Below are 23,380 nucleotides of genomic sequence, written 5' to 3' on the forward strand. Positions count from 1 at the left end.
TCTAAGGCACTCAGAGAAAGGCAGCGTCTCGCTGGCCCCAGTGCTGGCAGCCCTGTGCTGCTGCAGCCCATGGTGCCAGCACCACTCTTTTCCTTGGGCTTTTTCTGTGGGAAAGGAGCTGAGGCTGGCCGAGCACCTCCATCCAGTTTGGGCTCAGAAGTGGGTGGTTCTGTTGTGTCCCTGAGTGTCCCAATTTGCTTCTAGTTTCTTGGGTAAGGGAGGCGTCCAGGGTCCTGCAGTGTCCTCACCCAAACCTGCACAGTATGGCAGGGCTTCGTCCACACCCCTGTGATTAAGTGGGCATGCAGCCACCTCCACAGAGCCCAATGCTAACAACTTTTCAGCAAACACATAATCGTAAATATGAGAGCAGAATGTTTCTTAGTGTGTGTTTTTTTCGTACTTGTACAGAAATTGAAACACATTTCTGCCTTAATATTCTTAAAATCATGCACTTAAGAGGACTGTTTCCCTAAAAGATACCCCACACATCATGCCAAGAGAAGATTGATACCTGGCCATTCCACCAAACCAGTTCTGTGAAAAACTGAACACAAGGCTCATGGTACTGAGATGATATGTAACTTCATTCAGCTTGTGGAATTTTTCCCGTTTTCTACCACTGAGCTAATGAGGAAAAAGTAGGTTTATTTTAAAATATATATGTATTACCAACCTTTTTTTTTTTCTTTTTTTTTAACATGAAAAATCAGCAAATTAAGCTGCATCCCACTCCCTTGAAGCTGAAGAAGAAACTCACAGTATGCCCAGCTGAAAAGAAGCTATCCTGCTTCTCTGGCTGAGCAGATTTGTTGCATTCATTTACTGAGCATATCCACTTGATTTAGTTGAAATAACACTTATAAAGTAATAAATGTTTAGTTTAAAAGGAGGTTAATGAGCAAAGTTTATTACTTACTGGAAAATCATTGAAATTGAAAGCCGCATATATTTACATAAAGTATGTGGCATCTGAAATAAATCCAAAGAATTTTGTTATTAATTTCCTGTGTTGTTTACATGTGTTAGAGTTATGTTTATTCCAAAGGAATCGCTCACTAGGAATGATAAAAATCAAAGTGCAAACTGGTTTATTTTTCTCTGTAACTTATTAATAACAGCATCAGTTTTTTGTGTTAGATAGATGACGTGCAGCAGACATTTCTCTTCAAATATATACAATATAAGTGAGAAAATAAAGCAAAGTGCTTTGCAGTCAAGTAACATTTTTATTAGATAAAATAAAAATTAGTGCCTTTTCTGCAGTCTTGTATTTTTTTTTCTATTAATTCCAAAAGATATTGAGTACATTGCAACAGGTTTTACAGTGCAATATTTGCTGTATGTTTCATTAAGCAAATACTTCTACAATGAAGTGATAATCGAGAGCATAAGAACATCAAGGGTTCCTTTCTATTTTCTCACAAACTTGGGAATTAAAAAAAATAAGTATAAGGTTGCCTTAACAAATCAAAGGCCACAGAGTTTATAAAGTCTCCTTTCAAAGCTGGGAGGGAACACAGATCACGTTTGTACGGCAAGTTACCGTACCTTAAAACGATTTCTCCTTTCTCACCTTCGGTATGAAAATCACCCTGCATGTACCTCAGACCATCTCCTCTTCATTTTGGCAAGACTGCAGAAAGCTGTTGGCTTTCACTGAGCCAGCGATGAAGTGAATTAATAATGCTCTTTTCTTAGCTCCTAGCAATGGCTCTTAAGTCCTTACATAGGCAGAATTCTCCTGGAGGCAAATGGGAGCTTTGCTGAGCACATACAACGGTGTGGGACTCTGTGCTCCCAGCTTTACATACAACACCATGTTATTGACAGCACTGCCCTGACCCATTGCTCGCAGGCATGGGGTGACCCATCCAGGAGTGCCTGTGAAGCAGGCTGCTTGCAGCCGATTCCTCGCTCTCCATCATCTCCGCTCCTCAGTCCAGATGTGGGCCTGGAAAAACAAAAAGATAGGGAGTACGTGGCCTTTCCGAGAGTGTGTACTGTGGCCTTAGAACCAACTCCTCTCTGTCTTCATGGCAACAAAGATAGTCTAGGATTTAGTCCTTTGAGAACCTTGTCCTAACAAAATAATTAAGATACGCTTGTGTTTTGCTATGAAATATGGAAAACCGCTCCCTCATCATCTGCCAAACATTTCTGATTTTGGTGTTTGCCTTGCAACAGCTGGGATACACTAACAACTTAAGGGTTGAGCCCTTACACCCCCCGCCTCCCCCTCCCAACCTCCATACACAATCACTTTAAATGCAAGCAGTCCCTCTTCTACTGGGGACTGCCAAGGGTTCCAGCTTCTGCGCATGCAATGGGGGACTGGGTATGCATGAAATGGGGGACTGGGGGTGTATGCAGTGGGGAACTGGGGGCTGCCCCCCCACCCCACAGTGGCTGCTGAGCACATCCCTACCATCTCTGCACGTTAAGCAATGGTTCCCATCCCACATCACAGCAACCTTCACACCAGAGACACAGGGGCCAGGATCCCATGGGGGCTGCATGTGCCCCCGAAGTGGTGCCTGTGAGACCCTTCTGCAAAGGGAGCAGGCTCCTCGCTTCCAACCCGACTGCCCTCTGGACCCAGTTCTGCTGTGGGAGGTTTAGCACTTACTTAATGAGGACTATGTGTGTGCATACATATGGATGTGTGTATATCTGTCTACACATACACACAATATAAATTAACTAAACATGTTACTAGGATACATCAGGAAAACCACATCCAAACAAAGAGTCCAATATGGAAAAAGCTATTAAAAGATCCCAGTGTTTGAGCATGTTATGTACAGGGATAAATATGATCACTGGATACCAATCCTACATTTTGTTCTTCTCCTGCTGGCATTTTTAAGAGGTGCTGTCCTCTAAAGGGCAAGGGGAAGATTTCCAATCACAGAGTAAATCCGATCTTCACAAATAACACATGGCTCATAATTAAATTTCTCACCTCGAGAGTGAGGATCATTGTTAAAATAGAGTTTGGGAACCACCACTGGGGCTTTTTATAGAGGCCTGAATGGGTTCCTGAGCTCGACCCTTGGAGCCTTTAGAGAAGTGGTGGAAGGGGTCGTACAATCCTAGAATCATAGAATTAAGGTTGGAATCCAATCCAATCATAGAATCATAGAACCATAGAATTAAGGTTGGAATCCTAGAATCCAATCATTAAGGTTGGAAGGACCACAAAGATCATGTAGTCCAACCACCATCCCACCACCACCATGCCCACTGAACCGAGTCCCTCAGTGCTCTGTGTGCCCAAATGTTCACAGTGCCCTCACATTAATTAACTACTGAAAAACAAGGATAAGTGTGGACTTCTCACTCTCCTTTTCATCACAGCTTTCTTGTAAGCTGCCCAGTTAGCCTAAAGATTTTTCCTCCTTCCCAGCTGTCACTGCACTTTGAATGCAAGGACACAGCTTGCTGCAGGTGTGTGCCAGCCAGGGCAGAGGTCTCTCAGGAAGGAGGAGTGCCTGCAGACGTCCATATGGCCAAAGAAGTGAACTGGATAAGCTTTCCCTGTGGCAGTTACCTGTTCGGGTCTTGTAAAGATCTATGAAGTAATGGTCTGTTTTTTGAATGCCCTCTCCTCTCCCCTACAACTTCTCCTGAGTTCTGTACCCTGCAAATAATGCTGTAAAGACAGAAAATCAGCCACACTGCCTGAGTTAAAACCTCAAAAGTCAGTGGTGGTTTGGACAGCAAAAGCAGAAAAACTGAGCAGTTACATCAAAATGTGCCTCCGAAGGAGACTCTTAGGGGCAAGGAACATAGGTTGATAGCTGCCCCTGGGTGGCTCCTGATCCATCACACGTGCCTTTAAACGATGGGTTGGTGAGGAGCTGCACAGCCACCTCTTGGCATCTCCTCAATACTCCATCTCCCGAGGCAAAGCTGAAGGTCCCAGCCCCAGGGAGTGTCACAAAACGCTAATTTAAATGGCACTGATCACGTGACCAGAAGGCTCAGATTTGCTTCTAGCAATGATTTTCCAAACTGGAGTTCCCCTCCTCTCCTTTGAAGTCAGTAAGAAACCTCCCATTGGGTTTAGTACAAACAGAATCAGCCCTCGCTGAAGACTGTAGTGAAGCAGAGGAAAACATTTTTCCTGTTAAAAGATTTTCCTATTACTATAGACACATAAAAGTCTTCTCAAAGCTATAATGTTAAATATTTTAATGTCCTGCCAAGCCTCATCAATTCTCATTGTTCAACAAAAATGGCACAGACATTATGCTAGCGATGGCATTTTCTGCATATTAAGATCAATAATGTGCTTTGCAAGGAATAAAGGGCTGGTTAATGAGAAAAGCCTTTTAAAACTCAAGACAATTCCAACTGCTATGAATGATTACAAATTGTGTGGTTGAATTAATAGGGGGTGGGGATGGGAGGGATTAAGGCCCTGGGCACACAGTGCTGTGCTTCCTCTTCCCTTTTTTTAACCAGGAACTGAACCTCCCCACAACACCCTCCTTCACTCAGCTCTGTGTATTCTAGGAAACATCAGCATGGCTGCCAGCACAGGGAGCTGAGACTTCCATTTCAGCACCATCACTGGACTCTTAAAATATTTATAGGAATGAATGGCTTTGACAGGCTGCACTGACATGCACAGAAGGAAGACGTGGTTCAGGCTGCTTTAAAATGTCTCTTATTGGAGCCCACGCTCCATTCCTTATTCAAGCAGAAGTCCCAGTAGCCCCAGCAGAAGGAGGTGCTTGGGGTTGTGCCTTTGGGTTCTTCCACACTGAGCAGTACAGATGGGCTATGGGGCTCCAGCAGTATGCTCATGCCAGCAGTGCCCATCCCGTGCCCGCTCTGTCCTGGTGCCTCTGAGGTATCGCGCCTCCTGCTCCCACCACTCTGTCCCCACTGTGCTGCAGTGCCACCACACTGCTTTCAGAGCCCGCCTGCACGAGCGTGTCTCGCACATGCGTGGCCCTGCAGCCCCTCGGGAGGAGGAATGCTTTGTCTGTGCATCCGGATGGGGTTAGGTGTGAGATATGCACTCAGCCCTGTCAGGAGCAAAAGGCTTCCAGCGCATGTGTGCAGCAGAGCTTCAGGCACCTCAGAGCCTTCCCTGGTGCTGAGGACTGCATGGTAAAAACAACATGAAAGAGAGAGTTTGCATTCAAACACCAGATTTCCACCTAATCCCCAGTGATGGCACGTCTGTGATCTGGACTTGTGTCTCAGTTACGTCATAGGAGTTCTCTGGGTGTAGACGACGTGAAGCATTGCAGTGACCCTTACAAAGTACTGTGTCTCAGAATCATCACAACATCTAAGTTTTCCTCAAGATTCACTGCGGCAGAGAGAAATGAGCACACACACATCAATATGCAGTACGTACCACTGCACACAGCGGTGCGTAAATGGGTGCACAGACACCTCCTGCTCTATGCCTATAATTCTCCTAAACATTGTGGGGTGAAGGAATGAAAAAGTTTCTGAAGAATGGTAGAAATTTGTCGTCGTTAGGATATAGCACAAACTCCTGGTTCCACCCTAAACAGAAACTTCCTTTAATTTCTTAACGAAAATGTTTAGAAGACCGGTTTCTTGAATGCTCATGCAGAGCCGAATGGTCTTAATTTCACTTCCTGCCTCCACTCTCAGACAGTGCAAAGCCTGAAAATCTTCCTTGGTCTCCCATCACAGCCCATCTCGCATCCCGCTGCGTCTCCGGCCCCGGAGAGCCCCGGGGCCACCCGCAATGGCCGAGCAGGAGGGCGGCGGGGGGACGTGGGCCCCGACGTTTGCCGGCCGGGCTGAGCAGCGGGCTGGCGGGGCCGGTGGCTGCCAGCAGGTGAGGTGCCGCTTGCAAGGCTGCCTCGGAGAGGGATGTTGGACCGGTGCCCGGGTTGCGCGGCAAAGTGGCAGAAGACGAGTTAAGTCTGGAGAGGCCCCAAAAGATAATTGAAACCACCCCTGGATGACAATGGCTATTAACTCGCAGCTCGTCCTCGCGTCCCATGGAGGAGCAAAGGCAGCGGGCGGCTCCCCGGGATGGCTTCGGGACGCCGCGGGTGCGCAGCCCGCCCGGAGCTCCCGAGTGCTTCTGCTGCCCCGCGTCCGGGGGGCTCGGGCTGCCGGGCGGAGGGCAGGGAGCACCAGGAAACGTGGCTTGACAGACGGGCTCGCGAGCCGCCCATGTGCGCTCCACATTGCTATCGCGTGCCCTTTGATGTCGGGTTCGGCTCATGGGAAGGCGCGGGGCCGGATCCTCACCCGGTGACGGCCGCTGCCAGCCCCGAGCACCGCACCGCACCGCAGCCCCGCTCTGGGCAGACACTCCTGCAGCGCGCACAGGGCGCTTTTCCATTTCTTCCTTTTCTTCCTTTTTTTCCTTTTTTTCCTTTTCTTCCTTTTTTTTTTTTCCTTTTCCCTGTTTGCCTTTTTATTTTCACGCTTTTCCTCTCTTTAGTTTTGCTTTTCTTTTTTCTTTTTCCTTCTTTTTCTTTTCCTTTTTCTATTACTTTCCCTTTTTCTTTCTTGCTCTTTTCCTCCTTTTTCTCCTTCGTCTTTTCCTTTCCCTCCTTTTCTGCTTTTACCTCTACATTATCTCCTTTCTTTCTTTTTCGCCTTCTTTTTCTTTTTCCACTTTTCTCATTTTTTTCCTCCTTTTTCTTTTATTTTCTTTTTGTTCCTTCTTTTTTTTTCCTTTTTTTTTCTTTCCTATTTTCTTTTTTCCCCATTTTTTCCTCTTTGTTTTTCCTTCTTTTCTTTTTTTCTTTCTTCCACTGCCCCCCATCCATCCCCTCCTCCTCTGCCCCCCCCCACCCCTTTTTTCCCAGGCGCCGTTAGCCCAGAGCTCCCCCCTCCCACTGCTCCTCCAGACGACGCCGCTCGCCGCATCCCAGGGCTGTCCCCGCGGGCAGCCCCTGCGGCGGTGGCAGCCGTGCCCCGCGGGAGCTCCTGACCCCGTACCTGCGCTACAGCGCGACGCCCCCCCCCCAACCCCCCACCCCCCACACCCGCAGGAAGGGAGCGCTCCCGAAATCCCTTCGTCAGCCGGCGGAGCTCGGCAGTTCTCTGTCTCGCTATGTGCCCACTCCCGGCTCTTCGTGTAAGGAAACCGTCGGGAAAAAAAATAAATACCAACAGCCAAAGCGGCTGCCTTTGGTTTGCTTTTGGTTTTGTTCTTATAGTTATTTTTTCCTTTTGTTGGTGGCCGTGTGTTTAATTTTTGCTCTGCTTTTAGCTAAGTGACCGACTGGAGCACGCTGCATGAAGAGCAGATGGGAACCTTAATCCATCTCTTTAGTATTCTGCAGTTATGGGAGCAAGAAAAAAAAAGGTTGGGAAAATGCCCGTTCTTCCGTGCTTCTCGAGGTGTATGAAAGACACGGTCAGTGCCGCATTAATGTTGAGAACGAGAGCGCTGAGCCGATGTCCTGTGCCGAGAGGCAAGGGATAGCCTTGCGAAAGGAAGGACGAACGAAATGCACCGAAAAGGGACTTCATTCCGCGGTTCGTTTGTCCGTTTCCTCCAGTGGTCTCTCCCATTCTGATCACTCCTTTTTCTTTTCTTTTCTTTTCTTTTCTTTTCTTTTCTTTTCTTTTCTTTTCCTTTCTTTTCTTTCCTTTTCTTTCATTTTCTTTCCTTTTCTCTCCTTTTCTTTTCTTTCCTTTTCTTTTTCTTTTCTTTTCTTTTCTTTTCTTTTTTTTCTTTTCTTTTCTTTTCTTTTCTTTTCTTTTCTTTTCTTTTCTTTTCTTTTCTTTTCTTTTCTTTTCTTTTCTTTTCTTTTCTTTTCCTTTTCTTTTATTTTCCTTTTCTTTTCTTTTTTTCTCTGCTCTTCTCTTAATTTCTTTTTTTCCTTTCCTTTCCTTTCCTTTCCTTTCCTTTCCTTTCCTTTCCTTTCCTTTCCTTTCCTTTCCTTTCCTTTCCTTTCCTTTCCTTTCCTTTCCTTTCCTTTCCTTTCCTTTCCTTTCCTTTCCTTTCCTTTCCTTTCCTTTCCTTTCCTTTCTTCTTTCCCTTTTTTTCCCCCACTCTTTTCTTTTCCTTTCTTTTCCTTTCTTCTTTTGCTTTCTTCTCCTTCCCCTCCCTTCCCTTCCTATGTATATATGTGCATTTTCCTTCTGCCAGTAACTCCAGGTTCTCCTTGCAACCTGTGATAAGCTTCACTGCTGCAGGGAAGAGCCGGATATAACATGCCTTTTGGAAGCCACCATCTTTCCCTTTCTCTCCGCCAACCACCCGCGGCCTGGCGGTTCCTCCAGCGCTCAGCAGTTCCCCATGCCGGGCGGGGGGCCGCCTGGTTCTCCCTCACCCTGACCTCAACGCGGCGCCGGGCAGGGAAATCACCGCCTCGCTCTCACGGGCTGCGAGGGGAGGGGGGGGAAGAAGGGGGGGCAGCGCTCGAGGGGGGGCACGCATCGTATCACGTCACGTCGATCGCATCACATCCCATCGCACAGCATCGCATCACGTCCCACTGTGCGTGTTCATTGACGCATGTTTATATGTATCATATGTTTTCTATACGTTTAATATGTAAAATGCGTGTTTAAATATACCTTATTTATGTTTATGTTTTAATACACCAGATTTATTGCAGTTCTCGGAGCTCACGATGCAAATAAAGGCAAGTTTCAGGGCTGATTCTCTTATTCAATAAGCCAGCTGAAATAATGCAATATACGTTCGTTGGTATTGATTTGGTGTCTATTAACGGTACGTGCAGATCTGTACGGCTATTTCCACACACGCACAGCCGCGTGGGGCTCCGTGCCCCCTCCCCACCGAGCGCCGGGTGTGGAGCCGTAGGCTGAGGGTCAGAGCCGGCACCAAAGCAATAGATAAAGAGGAGAGGCAAATTGAACCGAACGGAACGAAATAAATTAAATTAATAAAATAAAAGAACTAAACGAAACTAAAAGCAATCTAAAAACTAAAAGCACCGCTGTTTTGCTTTGTTTTGTTTTGTTTTGTTTTTTAGCCACCGAGGTTTTGTCACGTTTCTCTCCGAGAGCTGCTGAGCTCCGGGACAGGGAAGCTCCGCTCCGGTGTGAGGCTGCGGGGGAAGGATGCGGCACCCGGGGGCTGGGGAGGGGCGCTGCGAGCCCCGGAGCCGCCCGTTACCTGCCCCGCGGACGGATGCCTGTGGCTGCGGGCGGTGACAGCTCTCCGCGGGTCGCACCTTGTAATGAGGGCCCGCCCCGGCCACCCGGCGGCGGCTCTGCTGATGTTCGCTTCGCCGCTCCCACCCCGCCCGGCTGTTGGATCGGGGAGAGGCGCTGGGCTGCCGCACGGAGCCAAAAGCAGTTCCCCCGGTGGCTTCCAAAATAGTAATAATAATAACAATAGTAATAATAATCCGCCGGCTGCGAACAAGACCCGACTCCCCTCTTCACCTCGGGGCTGGCACCTGGACCTCCCCTCATCGAGTCACCTTATTACTTAGCAAGGAGTCAAAGTTGGCAACATCCCTCGGCCCCTCCCGACGACATACCCGGGTGTTCCCCTCCCTGTACCTCACGGACAGCCCGAATGTGCGCTCTCCCAGCACGGAGCACTCGAAGGATTCCCAGCCGGAATCCGGTCCCTGCCGCGCAACCCCCACTTCGGCCCCCCCGGCCCCACAGCCCCCGGCGGGCCCTACCTGCAGTCATGGAAGCGTTTAGCGGTTTCGGCGGCAGTAACTCCTAACAGGGTGTGAAATGTATTGCGGATTGAAAAAGCGATGGGAACGTGGAGGCTTTTCAAGTCGGGCGGGCCGGGGCGTTCCTCCCCCTCCGGCGGACACCTCGCGTTGCCTCCGCCGCTGGCACCCGCCCCGCCTCGGCAGGTGCGGTGCCTCTGGGGCCGGGCACAAGGCACGAGTCCAGCCCCGCAGACGCTCTCCCAGGCCAAAAACCTGAGGTCTCCTCTGTTCCCAGCATGCTCTGGTCGATCTTTTTTTTTTTTTTTTTTTTTTTTTTTTTCCTCTTTTTAAATTCTTTCTTTCTTTCTTTCTTTCTTTCTTTCTTTCTTTCTTTCTTTCTTTCTTTCTCTCTCTCTCTCTCTCTCTTTCTTTCTTTCTTTCTTTCTTTCTTTCTTTCTTTCTTTCTTTCTTTCTTTCTTTCTTTCAAGTTTAAAATGTGACAGGATAAACTCGGGGTGAATAGTTCACCTCCTCCACGGCATAATTTTAGTTCGGGTTGTCCCCGTCGGAGCCAACAGCTGAGCCGCGCCCACCTTCGGTCCCCCCGCGCACCGCCCGCACATGGGAAGGCTGGCGCTTACCTGCCTCGGCGGGAGGGGCACCGGGACACGGCCACGCCAGGAGTGTCCCCAGCTCCGCCCCGAGTGCCGCGGGGCCTCCCCGCTCCGTGTGGCCGTCGAGGAACCCCGATAAGAAAAGGCTGCTCCTGGAAATGCTTGAGACTGAGCATCAGGGAGCGGCTTTAAACGAGCAAGCAAAAAAAAAGAGGGAAAAAAAAAGCCCCCCTCCGACCTCTGATTGAAGGACAGTTAAAAATAATTGCCCGTGTTAAGAGGCAGAGGGGGAGGTAACGAGGAAAACTGCCTTCTTTCAAAGCCCGCTAATGGCCATGGCCATGCGATTCATTAGGTCACTTAATCCTAATAGACCCTCTGGCATCTGCGCCGCTGACCCGGCGCGCCGAGCACCACCAGCGCAGCCCCATCAAACAGGGCAATGCCCCACGCCGAGCTCCTGAACCGCCGTGTGCGGGGAGAGGGCTGTGGGCAGCGCTGGGGCAGAGCGGGGCTCCGGCCGCTGCCCCTCTCGCAGCCAAACGATGGCTCTGGTTGTGGCGTTTTCCCCCTCCCATTAAACATCAGCCTCGGAGACCGCGCAGTGTCACCCCGAGCGCACGGGGTCGAAGAGAGCCACTCTTGACCGGTGCCGTCGCTCCGCTGCTGCAGCTGACAAAGCCTCATTATTAAATACTCCTTCCTTCCTTCCTTCCTTCCTTCCTTCCTTCCTTCCTTCCTTCCTTCCTTCCTTCCTTCCTTCCTTCCTTCCTTCCTTCCTTCCTCCCTCCCTCCCTCCCTCCCTCCCTTCCTCTCCTTCTTCCTTTCCTTCTTTCCTTCTCTGTATTTATCTCCCTTTCTCTCTTTTCTTTTCCCTTTTTCCTCCCTCCCTCCCTCCCTCCCTCCCTCCCTCTCCTTCTTCCTTTCCTTTCCTTCTCTGTATTTATCTCTCTCTCTCTCCCTTTTCTTTTCCCTTTTTCCTCAAGGGCTTTTTCTTTTAACTTGTAAAATGTTGTTCTGCCATGGAACTTGTCATAACAGGAGCTTGTTCTCTTTATTGAGTTATTTATTTTTCTAACGCACAACAATATCCCCAATGCGATCCTTTGATGGAGTTTCCAAACGGGAGAATGGGAGAAAAAATTCTGCAGAGAAAGAGGAGGAGAGAGGGGGAAAGAGGGGAAGAAGGGAGGAAAAAAAGAAGGGACGGAGGGAGGGAAGGAAGGAGGGAGGGAGGTAGGGAGGTAGGGAGGTAGGGAGGTAGGGAGGTAGGGAGGTAGGGAGGAAGGAAGGAAGGAAGGAAGGAAGGAAGGAAGGAAGGAAGGAAGGAAGGAAGGAAGGAAGGAAGGAAGGAAGGAAGGAAGGAGACTAAGAGAGAAAGAGGGAAAGAAAGAGAGAGAAAGATAGGAAAGGAGAGAGAGGGAAAGGAAGAAATGAAGGAAGAAAGGAAGAGAGAAAGAGAAAAAGGAAAAGAGCAGCACAGGCCGGCCCTTCCAAATTAAAACAAGAAGCCCCGAAGTTTTCTTTTTGGTATTAATATTATTTAACATTTAAAAATCCGGGAACTTCAAACAAACTTTCTGCAGGGAAAAGAAAGAGCAAAGATCTGTTCTCTGGAAACCATTTGTTCACAACTCGAACTGTGCCATTTTGGCTTCGTAACAAAACTGAAGGCGCCCAGCCCTGCTCCCCCCCCCCACTCCTCCCCCCCGGCATATATCTTTTCAGCACACATTTTAAAATAAATATTCTTACGAGGCTTTCCAGAATGCCTCCTTGTTATGAATTGATAGGATACAACATCCCGCAGCTGCGCCTGGAAGTCGAGATTCGGTCCCTTCAACACCGGCACAACATCTGCGGGGAAAACCATTACCGCTGCTCCCTCCGCCCCGCGGCCGCGGATGGCAGCGCGCTGCCGGGGGAGGGCCGGGCCGTGGGCACGGGGAGCCGCTCCGTGCAGCCGGGCGGCCCCCTCGGATGTCGAGCATAGAAAGTGGCCCTTTTCCCCCCTTTTTAAAATATATATCTTCATTTTTTTTCCCCCGTCTCTTTCCTCGAGCCCTTTTAACATTACCAATCTTCCCGTCCCGCTGCTCAGCAAGTAAAAATAAACCCAAGCACGCTCAGTAAAGCCGTCCCTGCAGATTTTAAGAAAAAAATAATAATAATAACTAATAAACAGACCCAGGGGTCTATTCGGGTGTCTCCAGCCTGAGAAACGCGGGCCGAATCCTCCCGGGTTCTGGTCCCGCTCTAGGATGAATTCAGCCTTCAGGACATTTTCGCAGCGCATTCGCTCAGCGAGGCTTTCCTGCTGAGAAATGCCGTCCGCCGACAGCGTTTATTATTTACGAAAGCAGAAAGCATTTGCTCTGTGATCTCCAGCTTACAGCAGGTGCCAGAGCTCTCTTCGGGGCCGTACGTTCGTGCGTCTATATATACGCACCGTGAAATAAAGCGGCCGCTTTGTCTTATTTAAAACCAAAAGAAACAACAGAGAAATGCTGAGGTTTTAAACGCTTCCTATGTTTATACGGCTTAGGCTCGGTCCGAATGGATTCTGCGTCATTATCATGTTTCAACCTCTGTTTTCTCGGTGGTTTTAACGAGATGCTTTGGTGCGAACTGCGCTGCCCGTCCTTCCTAAGCTGCGCTCCTCGGTCGGGTTATATTTGTACATATGGTGCGTGTATGTGTGTATGGTGCGTGTATGTTTGTGCACGGTGTATGCGTTAGAGTTGCACAGGTCGGAAGTAACTGCGTTCCCCAAACAGAGGATGAGGTGCCAGCGCTTCACTGAAAGTGCAACGCTGAATATCACGGGATTGACATCTATCGCCTCGATCGCCCATCAAAGGCCAAAACAAAACGGTATCGCTGAGCGCACGGCTGAAGAGATTGACCTCAACAGAGGAACGCGTCGCAGTCGTTGTGCCTCCTCACCTCCGCGCACCCAGCGCGATGAGTCCAGCCTTAATGACTCCATATTCCTTTCCCGTCGCCACACTCCAGCCACCCCCCCGGCTCTCCCCAGCCAGCAGCCAGCCGACCCCTCCAGATGGCGCCCCGGGAGGGAGCAGAGCCCACAGAGAGCCGCGGGCTGAGCCCCGTGACGCGGGGCGATGCCCTCACCCACCCCCGTGCGCTCCAACTCCCGCAGCCGGAGCGCAGCGCAGCAGCAGCGCCTCACTGTGAGACTCGGGGGGGGGTTCACCTGGGAGAACTCCGGGCCGTTACAAAAACGCGTCCGGGGACTGTTTGTTGCAGATCCCCCCGACCCGACAGGCACCGGGCGGGAGCGGAGCCCGGGGCTGCCCTGCGGGGCGAGAGGGGCCCTCGTCCCACCCCTCCGACATAGGTGCAACGACGGAAAACGGCTTCAAAAAGACTCAATAGCCACAGGGTCAGGCCGAGCCGCGCGGCCCGTGTAGCAGAAGCAGCGGAGGGCCGTCTGGGTGCGCGGCCCGGTGCGGCCGGGAGCCCACGGGAGCGTCCCGGGACAGCCGCTGTTCGCCGCTCCGCGCTGCTCTCCTTTTTCCTTTCGTCTCTATGCCAGAGCGCTGGAAAGAATTAAATTCTTTAAAGGTTCGCATTTGAAACCGTGACTGGAGTAAACTAAGGATCAGGTGTAAATAATTACCAACGTCAGGAAAGCAGCGACTGCTGCGTGTGGTTTATTCATCGTTTTTTTTTTTTTTTTTCCCTTTTCTCTTTTGAATCGTTTGATCATTTCCATCCTGAACTGTTTGCCAAATTCACGTCTCCTTAACGTGCTGAGAGCCCTCTGGTGCCCACAGCCCGGATCGGGTCGGTACCATCCGTGCTGACCGAAGGACGCTGCCCGTTCGCAAACGCCACCAGAGCCTCTCGGCTGACGGCGGCGTGGAGCACGTGAGTTACGGAGCACAATAAATGGTTCGAATACAACGGAGCCAAAATCGAACGGGAGAGCTCCGCGGGGCGGGACAGGCGGGGTTCGGCCCGAACGCACGGAAATGGAAGCAACCGTGGAACAAAAGCCGCCGAGAAAAGGGAGAAACGCGGCCACAGATCATAATCCATACAAACAAAAGCCCGGGGCTGATCCCACCCTTCCATCCGCGTTCACTTCTGCCCGCGTCCACCTCTCTTTTTGCCTACTCTGCAGTTGGAACCCGTTTGTCTCTTCAGAAAGCCGCGGTGGGAAAAAGGCAGAGAAAGGACTTCTTTCTCGTGTGTGTCCTCTTTTAAAATCTCCCTGCACACCGAGACACCACCGGAGCATGTTCTGGTGCTGTAAACGTGTTTTTATCACGCCGTAAATTCCTGCCCCTCTGACAGAGCGGCCGGAAATGTAAATCACACCGTGGAGCTGAAGTTATGAAGAAGTTCGTTACGTTTCTGCGTCCTAAGGAGGATCGCGGCTCTGCGGGGTCGGTGGAGGGGGGGCTGGGGAAGGGGGGGGGGGGGGGGAAGGGGGGGCTGGGTGAGGTTGTTTCCTATTCTCCCGCTCCGCCGAACTGTGGCTCCGCGGTGCCGGGGACTTTGATGGGAAGGAGCGGACAATGTGCAGAGTCCCTGCCTGTGACACCCAGGCCACCGCCACTTGGGAGGTCTTTCGGCCTAATGCATCCACAGCTAACTGCTCCCAACAGGAGGCTCTGCGGATCAGCCGGGGTCACAATTACACTTCTGCTAAAGGCAGGGGCTTAAAGAAAAAAAAAAATGGAGGGAGAGAGAGAGGAAAGAGGGCTGGGCGAGCGGTGGAATTAAAGCTTCTCACTTCATCTGAGGAAGGAAAGGCCGAGAGCGAGCGAGGATAGCAGGACTCGTTCACATGAGGCGTACGCGGGGGGGAGGTGGGATCGCTCCGTCGCGGAGGCCGTGTGCCCGGGGACCGCCTGGCCGGAGGGCTGAGACGGCACCGCGCCGCCGTGGGGGGGGGGGGGGGGGCTCCGCGGGAGCCGCGCTGCAGCCCGCGCTCCTCGCCGCAGCGGCGGAGACCGGAGGAGAGGGAGGCGGGGGTTCCCGGCGGCCGTGCCAGGAACGGAGCCCCCCCCGCCCGTCCTCCTCGAGCCCCGCCCGCTCTCCCTCCCGTCCTTTCGCTCTGCTTAACCTCCCCCCACAATTCTACACCCCCCCCACACTCCCCCCCGCCGCCGCTGCCTGCAGACCCGGCAGCAGCCGCTGGTCCCTCATCCCGTTCCGGCCCTTTCCCTGTCGGGGAACAGCGGCATCGGTAGGGCCGAGCCGGGCCGGGGGCATCCCACCTCGCTCCGCAGCTCCCCCCACGTTCCCGGCCATGCTCGGGTCAGCGGCAGCCTTTCACCGTCCAACCCTCCCCGGCTCACCCTCCCCGGGCAGCGAGACGCGGTCCAAGGAAGGGGAGAGCTCCGGAGGTTCCCCCCCCCCTCGCCCCAGGCCCAGCGATGCCCGCAACCCTGCCGCCCCCCCGCTTACCTGAAGAAGACGTCCCGCTGCGGGCTCTGAGCGCACTGGAGGCGATCGGGGAGCCGAGAGAACCCCCGAGGGGGGGGAGAGGGGGGAGGGTAGGGCACGGCCCCCCCGCGCCCCAGGAAGAGCCGGCGGGAGGAAGGGAAGGTGGGAGACCGGGAAGGCTTTTTCCCCTTTTCTCTCTCCGCTGGAGCCGAAGTGACCCGCAGTATCTGGAGAAGGTTTTTGAAGACGTTCAGGAGGGAGGGAGGGAGGGAGAGTTTTCTGCTGAGAAACTCAATCTGCCATACAGTAGCGGCCGCGTCTGGGATCTGTCACTGCTGACAGCACCACAGGGCACAGACATGATCTTCCGCACAACACTGCAACTCCCCAAAATACCCTCCTCGCTCCCAGGGTGTCTGCCGGGCTGCACCGCGCGCCTCCTCCAAAAGGGGGAAATCGGCCGAGCCCCGAGCAGCCGAACATCGCGAGCGGGGCGAGAGGCAGCACCCCCGAGTCCCCCCCCTCCGCCCCCTCCCCAGCTATTGGGAGCACACCGCCGGGGCGAGGGCGATGGCACGCCCTGCCGGTGCAAAGGTCGTACATGTAAGCGCGGGCGCCGTGAGATCGCCGAGAATGACTTTAATGAATAATTTCAGAGACAGTTACGGCTTTGGGTAACTACTGCGCGTCTCTATGAGAACCGTATTGGGGCAGAGATTCAGGGCCGGGCCGCTCGCCCCGCGCACCCCCTGGCCCGGCCTGGTCCCACGGCGCTGCCCTCCCCCCCCCCGCCCGGCTTCGAGGTCCCCCTCCGGGCAACGCTCCCGCAAAGCCGCGGAGCCGTGGGCTCTGAGCTGGGATGGGGGTGGAGGGCGGACCGATATGATGATTATTTTTAATCTCTTCCGCCTCCTGTACTTTCTGGCAGAACATTTCATTGTCTTTTAGGCTCGTTTTAGAAAGCTGCCACGGGTTTGCACGCTTGTTTGGCTTTTTCAAAGCTCACCATACGCAGCTGTTTTAGCCTATGGCCACATATGGCATGCGAGTAGGGACCCCTATAGGAGAGTCGTCCTCCCATTACCCCCTCACGTTCTCTCAATGTACACGGCCAGGAAAGCACCTCTTTGCTATGCATTAAAATACACATCTATATTTTTCTTTCCCGAATCCTTCGGGCAACTGAGGGTCCGTTCCTCCTCTGCACGGCGCCCACCGCTGGGAGCCGCACGGCTCGGACGGGCGCTCCGCTCCCATTGTTCTGCGCACACGGCGGCTCCCGGCCGCGCTGTGCCACACTGGGATCTATTGGGGCTTTCCGGCTCGGGTTCGTTCCGTGGCGTTATATTTTCCTTTCCTTTTACTGTTATGGTTTTGCACCGCTCCCCCTTGCCCGAATCCGGGTGCCGGTGGGCTCGATGGGAAGCGGAGCGCGGCATTACCGAATCACAAAGGAAACGTTCCTTTTCCTTTCGAGATTACGCACAGACACAGCGGAGCGTTGCCGAATCTCAGAGGGATTTGTTTTATTTCATTTCATTTTGCTGGAACAAAGGAATGGAAGCGCGTGTTTTAATTCATTTTCTAGGATCACGGGGGCGGTTTTAAAAATTTTATTCTTTTTTTTTTTTTTTTTCCTCCCGGAAAGGGAGTTTTTTTTCACCCGGAGAACGTGACCCTGCAGCCGGAGGGGCTGCCGTTATCTCTGTTTCTGCAGACGGCTCCAAGCGCTCACCCACCGCCCCGCCCTGGCAGCAGCAGTGGCTGCGGCGCACAGCGGGCGAGGGCTCGGGTCGCCTTACGGAGGGCTTGGCGGTATCTCCTCGGGGGGGAGGAGAGCGGAGAGAGTGGCACGAAACGTACACAACAGTCAAGTAAAAAGCTTGGGGAAATAAGCGTGGCACTGTGGGTCCCGCTGAGTTATAGAACCGTGGAATCATTAGGGATGGAAGAGACCTCTAAAGTCATCTCGTCCAGCCCATCCCCACCACGGCCACTAAACTACGTTCCTCAGTGTCACATCTCCATGTTTCTTGAACACCTCCAGGGACGGTGACTCCAACACTCCCTGGGCAGCCTGTGCCACTGTATCACTGCTCTGAGAAGAATTTTTTTCCCGATATCCGACCTGCTCCTTCCCCGACACAACCTGAGGCCGTTTCCTCCGGTCCTAACGTTAAAGCCAGGGCTAACGCCTGCGCCTCGAGCCGGCCCGGCTCCCAGCCAGCCGGTACTCGGCAGGGTGTATCAGCAGGTGCAAGGCCATCTCCTGGCATCAGCAGCAGCGCGTTCGAGTGGGGGCAGCCCTCTTCCCAGCGCGCCAGGAGCCTGCGGCTGCCCGCACGTAAGCGCTGCGCTTCGGAGACAGTTGCCGAGACATAGGGTGGAAATCTACCTGGCCCGATGTTTGCTTTGCAAGAGAGCATCCGCGCCGGGAGAAGATAAAGCCGGTGCCGGGCCGTGGGTTGAGAGGAGCGGGGAGAGGGGCCGGCTGCGACAGCGGCTTTTGTTCTCGTGTCTCCCGGTGCCAAAGGAGCGTATGGCGGTGGAGCTCCGGGCTCGGAACGCGGCACCGCACCGCCGCCGGGCCGGAGAGCACCGCCGGGATATCGCCCAGCGCGGGGATGGCTGCGGGCCGCGTGACGTCAGCGCGGCTTCTGCTCCGCGCCGCGAGATAGAGGCAGCAGGGCCGGGGGAGGGAGACCCTAATCGTTCCCAGATGGCTCTAATAGCAGATATGAAGACTTACGCAGCGTCCGAGAATAAATTTGTAATCAATGCTCTACCATCGGGTCATCAAAGAGGCGACATCGGGAGGGGAAAATGAGGGCGGGGAGCGCCAGGAAGAGGCAGACGCACACGGCAGCGGGGCGGGATGGGGTACGGGGCAGCGGGGAGCCCCGGCCCGCACCCTTTGGCTACAGTTAATGGGAACGCACAGCTCAGGTAAATCTCCGTTGTCTGAAGCAACAAAGCCCAATTAGAAACGGAAAAGAAAGGAATTCGCTGGCGAAGGAGAGTATTTCGGAGCCCACAAACAGAAAAAAAAAAAACAAAAACAAAAAAAACCACCAAAACCGTACTTCAAATTAAAAAAAAAAAAAAGAAAAGAAAAAATGCAAAGCGTCGATAAGCCCCTCGTTACAGCAGAGGGGATTACGCCTGCAGGAGCGCGGAATGCGTTTCCTTCCCATCGCTGCTTGGAGGTTCCTCCTGGGCGCGTTTGCGACCGCCGGGCGGTACGTGTGAAGGAGGAGGATTAAGGGTGGGTTTCCGAGCGCGGGAGGAGGATATTTTGCTTCGAGGTTTTATTATTAACCTTCTCCCCTTCCTCCCCGCCCACCTTTAGGGATCGCCTCGGCTCAGTGGCATCACCCGGGCGTGTTTACGTCCGTACAGCGCCCGCGGGTGTCCCGGTGCTCGTTCGGGGGGTGTCTGCGGCTTGGGCAGAAGGGAGCCCGTCACAACGCTGTGACAACGAAAGCAAATTAGCAGTAATCGTTGCAATCAGCTCCCGACGTACAGAAGAGCTCCTGAAAATGAGCGGGTGGGGGGGGAAATAAATTAAAATTAGCCAACAGATTTTAAATCGCGGTCGTTGAGCCGATCTGTCCCGCCGGCAGAAGCACATCCCACAGCCGGGGGGGCACATAGGGCAGCCCCGGGAGACAGCGGCCGCGACTCGGCCTGCACCTCCACCAAAGGAGCGATGGGTGCCGAGGAGAGGCCCGCTGGGAGTACTGCTGTTTCTTTTCAACGTGGGAGGGGGGGAAAAAAAGAAAAAAAAATAATCAAACCAAACCTCATTTTCTCTAGAGGTGAACGCTGAGCCACGAGCAAAACCGGGCCAAGAGCCGGGCTGGACCCAACCGGCTGCACCGCATCACGTAGGGAAGCGTTGCGGAGCGGCCGCGCTGCCCACAGTCGGGTCCACTGCTGCTACGTGCCCCGCACCTCCCACACAGCTGCCCCGAGGCCGCGGATCGCGCTCTTATCAGTCCCTCCGCCTCGCAGAGCGGGGCCGGGGCGCTGACATCCCGGCTACCATCAATTCACCTTCTGCCGCCCCGTTCCCCCATTTAGCTTTTTGCCGGCTCCGGCCTGTCTAGAGCTCTCGTGATTTAGCTCCAGGAATGGCTGCTCCTGAGAAAACGGCAACATCCTCACTACCGAGCAATTAAAAGAGATCCTTCTTAGCGGGTCCAGGGGGACTCCCAGGGCTGAAATAACGAACGTTTCGAGAAGGAGAGAATTACGGATCGGAAAACCCCGGGAAGGGCAGCACCCAGCCGCAGCCCCACGCCCTGGAGAGCAGAGAAGGCTGGGGAAGGCAGAAAGGGAATTGGGGCTGGGGGCGGCAGAGCCCTCCGCTTCATCAGCCCGGCCACCAGCAGGCAGGGCAAAGCAAACAACGGGGAGATTCTTCACCGCAAGTGCTACAAACAAAGGCAAGTGGCTGTAAGCACGGCCCCACGGCGGAGCGCACGGCCGGGCCGCCTGACCCGCCGGGGAGAGGGCACGGCCCTTTGGTCCCGTTGTCGTAACCCCGCAACCTCCCCAGCGCCGGCGCGGGACGCCCTGATCTTGGCTCGGGCAATCGCACCTCTACCTCCGCTCACGGTCGGGGGCGGCGGGAGCCACTTCCTCGGGCGCGGGGCGGGCGGGCACACGGCCGCGGACCTGCAGAGAGAGCCAGCACGGGTTTAGAGGGCGCAGCGATAGCAAGCCGAGGTTTATCACGGAAGAGGTGGAAGGAGCTGAAAATAATAATAATAATAAAAAAAGACTACGTAATTCGTGAAAGCTTCGGGAACCGCTAAGTTAATAATGCTAAGCTCACCTCAGCGAACTGTAAATCTTCCGTCCTGCTCCCCACCCCGCGCAAAGCTCCGGCCCTGTTCCCTCTTCCCTGCTCGGGACGGCATTACCTGGGCCGGCGGAGCCGAGAGCGGAGTCAGAACCCCCCGTCCCGCAGCCCCCGGTCCCGCCGCGGAGCCCCCCGCCCGGAGAACACCGCAGGCACAGGGAAGGGGGGGGAAGGGGGGGGGAGCCGTCCCTCGCCCCCTCCTCTCACTCGGGCACTGGGTTAAAAACGAACCTCGGAGCCATCTTTATAATTTAGTTTACTTCCGAATATTTTAAATATTATGAAAAAAAGCCATAAACAACGCTGTTATTCAAAACATTTTGAGGTATAAAACATAAAAAGATTTGGGTTTCTTTCCCCGCCCCCCCCCCCCTCTATTTTCTTTCTTTTTTTTTTTTTCCGTAAAAAAACACACACAGTGGTTTATTGAGTACTTACAACGCTTACACCTTCAATATTAATTAGATTCCACTTTTTCCCTTATGGACGGAAGTGCACATAACCAATAACTGCTGAAAACACCTCAGAATACCGAACAACCACAACAAAATCACGACACGAAATACGGAGCCGACCGAACGCGGGTGCAACTGCTTCTGTTGAAATAGAACTTTATAATCCCAGGAATATTTATATCCAAACGGCCAAGTATTAAAGATACACTTCACATACACACTAATGCCAGGGAGGGATTTTCCTTTTTCTCCTTTCTCTTCCCCTACGGTTCTCTTTTCCCCGTGGGTTTTATACACAGCAAATAACATTCACGAAACTATTAGAGACGTTATTACCCCTTACCAAGCCGGAGTTTCCTCTTCATAGCCATCTATGGAATGCTTTTTTCCCTCTCCTTCAAATATCCACATTTTAGGGGGGGGGTGGGGGGAGAAATTGCACATAAATAAGCGGGATGGTTCCGAACGCGAGAGTCCTCGGGGAGCGCCGAGCGGGGCCCCCGCCGCGCTCACTGCTTGAGCTCCAGCGCCCAGACGTGCTGCGGCCAGCCTGTCCGCCCTTTGGTTTTCTTATCGCTGCTGCTAACTGTGCTTTTCAAGATTTCGTTCTGGGGAGACAGGATGAGAAGGGAGAGAGAGAGAGAGAGGGAAACAAAGCGGGGAGAGGAGAAACGAGGTTAGGCAGATTCCTGACTTCCTGGCTCACCCCGGCCGCGGCCCGAGAGGGAAAGCTGCGAGCAGACGCCGCTCGGCCCGGGGCCTCCGCGCCGCGGGGACGGGGCGCTGCTCTCGGGGCGGCCTCTCTGAGGGAGGAGAGCGCGGGGCGCGCCGCTCGGGGGCCCTCGGGGCTCCGGGGCCGCGCCGCACGGGCGGAGCCGCGGGCCTGCGGCGCAACGGCAGCCGCCGAAACGCGGGGGAACGCGGCCCGAGAGCGCAGCGGGGCCCTGCGCGAAGCCGGGCCTCCCGCTGAAGGTCGCGGGGCAGCTCCGGCGCGAAGGCGCGGCCGGGCCGCACGGCTCCGCGGTCACCGCGCCCCCGTCCCCTCGGCGAAGCCCAGCTCCCGCCGCTGCCCACAGCGAACCCCTCCCGCCCCGTCCCGCGGTACTGACCAGCTCCTTCTTCCTCTTCTCCTCCTTCACGTCCGTCTTCTTGATCTCTGCCTTGAAAGCCTCCGCCTCCCCGTTCTGGTCGTCCTTGGCCAGCAGGTCCATGAGGTAGGCGATGTAGCTGGTGGCCAGGCGGAGGGTTTTGATCTTAGAGAGCTTGGTGTCGGCGGGCACGTTGGGGATGCACTCGCGCAGCTCCGCGAAGGCGCTGTTGATGCTCTGAGTCCTGCGCCGCTCCTTGCGGTTCGCCGTGCCCCTGCGCTTCACCGGCCGGGGCCCCCCGAGCCCGGGCGGGCCGCTCCCGGGCGGCACCCCCCCGTAATGGGAGTGGTCCATGCCCGGCGCCCCGTTGGCGTACTCGGGGCTGTAGGACAGAGCCATGCTGTAGTCGGGGGGGGACATCTCCGGGTGGCTGCTGATAAGCCAGCCGTGGAAGTAGGGGTTCTCCTCGTGGCCGCAGCGGGTGGCGGCGGCGGCGGCGGCAGCGGCGGCGGCGAAGGGGTAACCCTCATGGTGCACCACCGGGTGGTGGGGGAAGCCGCCCACCAGACTCATCGCCGCTGCCTCGCGCGCCCCGGCCCGCCCCCGGCCCCGAACGAAGCTCTCCCGCCGCCCGCCCCAGCCCGCCGCGCCGGCGGCACCGCTCGGCCCTCAGTGCCTCTCCATGGGGCGCTGCTGCGGAGTCCCCGCGGGTGCCCGAGCGATCCCCCCTCCCCAGGCGCCGCCGCCGCCGCTCATGCGTTGTGCCTCCACCTCCTTCTCCTCCTCCTCGCCCGGGGCTGGGTCTTCGAGGAAGCGCGTACACACGCGCGAGAGAGAGGAAAAAAAAAAAAAGAAAAAAAGAAAAAAAAGGAAAAAAAAAAGCGGCTACGGAGAGCAGTCGACCAAACAAGCGGGCTCGGCTTCCCAGCCCGGGCTCTTCCTCGCCTCTTGCTTCCCTGTTCTCTCGCTCTCAAGTCCGCGGCGGCCCGGCCGGGTGGTACTTACACGCGGCCCCCCTCCATACGCCCCGGCCCGCGGCCGCTCGCCGCTGCCCTCGCCTCTGCGCTCGGGGGCCGCGGTCGGCGCCTCTCCGCTCCGCTCCGCGGGGCTCAGTGCTCAGCGCTCCGCTGGGACATCGGGCGGGCGGTGGCGGCGGGGCTCGGCGCGGCCCGGGGCACTGGCAGGGCTCCCCGGGCCGACCTCCATGGACAGCTACATGTTTAGGGCCGCTCGGGTTAATATATGGCGTCAGAGGCGGCCACCGCCAATGGCTGCCGGCGGGGGCGGAGTCCTCGGGGCTCCGCAATAAAACTTTTTGATGTCG

At 54.5% G+C, this 23,380-nt stretch overlaps 1 protein-coding gene across 3 annotated transcripts; it reads right to left on the bottom strand.

Moving 5' to 3' along the window:
- Window positions 1-1,074: 1,074 nt before the first annotated feature.
- On the bottom strand, window positions 1,075-23,270 carry HAND2 (heart and neural crest derivatives expressed 2). 3 transcript variants are annotated; one of them, XM_040698723.2, is made up of 4 exons: window positions 22,078-23,270; window positions 15,668-21,576; window positions 3,554-3,655; window positions 1,075-1,954 (listed from the first exon to the last, which is right to left on the bottom strand). In XM_040698723.2, the coding sequence occupies exons 1-2, from the start codon at window positions 22,627-22,629 to the stop codon at window positions 21,478-21,480; spliced, it is 651 nt and encodes a 216-aa protein (XP_040554657.1). In that variant the 5' UTR covers window positions 22,630-23,270; the 3' UTR covers window positions 1,075-1,954; window positions 3,554-3,655; window positions 15,668-21,477. The 3 variants fall into 3 exon arrangements, with proteins under 3 accessions (XP_040554657.1, XP_040554656.1, NP_990297.2); XM_040698722.2 differs by lacking the exon at window positions 3,554-3,655; NM_204966.3 differs by lacking the exons at window positions 1,075-1,954; window positions 3,554-3,655 and having other exon boundaries at window positions 21,468-21,576; window positions 22,078-22,638.
- Window positions 23,271-23,380: the final 110 nt, after the last annotated feature.

Source organism: Gallus gallus, chromosome 4 (genome assembly GCF_016699485.2).
Source record: "Gallus gallus isolate bGalGal1 chromosome 4, bGalGal1.mat.broiler.GRCg7b, whole genome shotgun sequence".
Lineage (NCBI taxonomy): Eukaryota > Metazoa > Chordata > Aves > Galliformes > Phasianidae > Gallus > Gallus gallus.

Coding starts and splice junctions, on each gene's coding strand:
- HAND2 (XM_040698722.2), bottom strand. CDS start 22,629: ATGAGTCTGGTGGGCGGCTTCCCCCACCACCCGGTGGTGCACCATGAG. Junction 21,577..22,077: donor AGAAGAGGAAGAAGGAGCTG/GTCAGTACCGCG, acceptor CTGTCTCCCCAG/AACGAAATCTTGAAAAGCAC.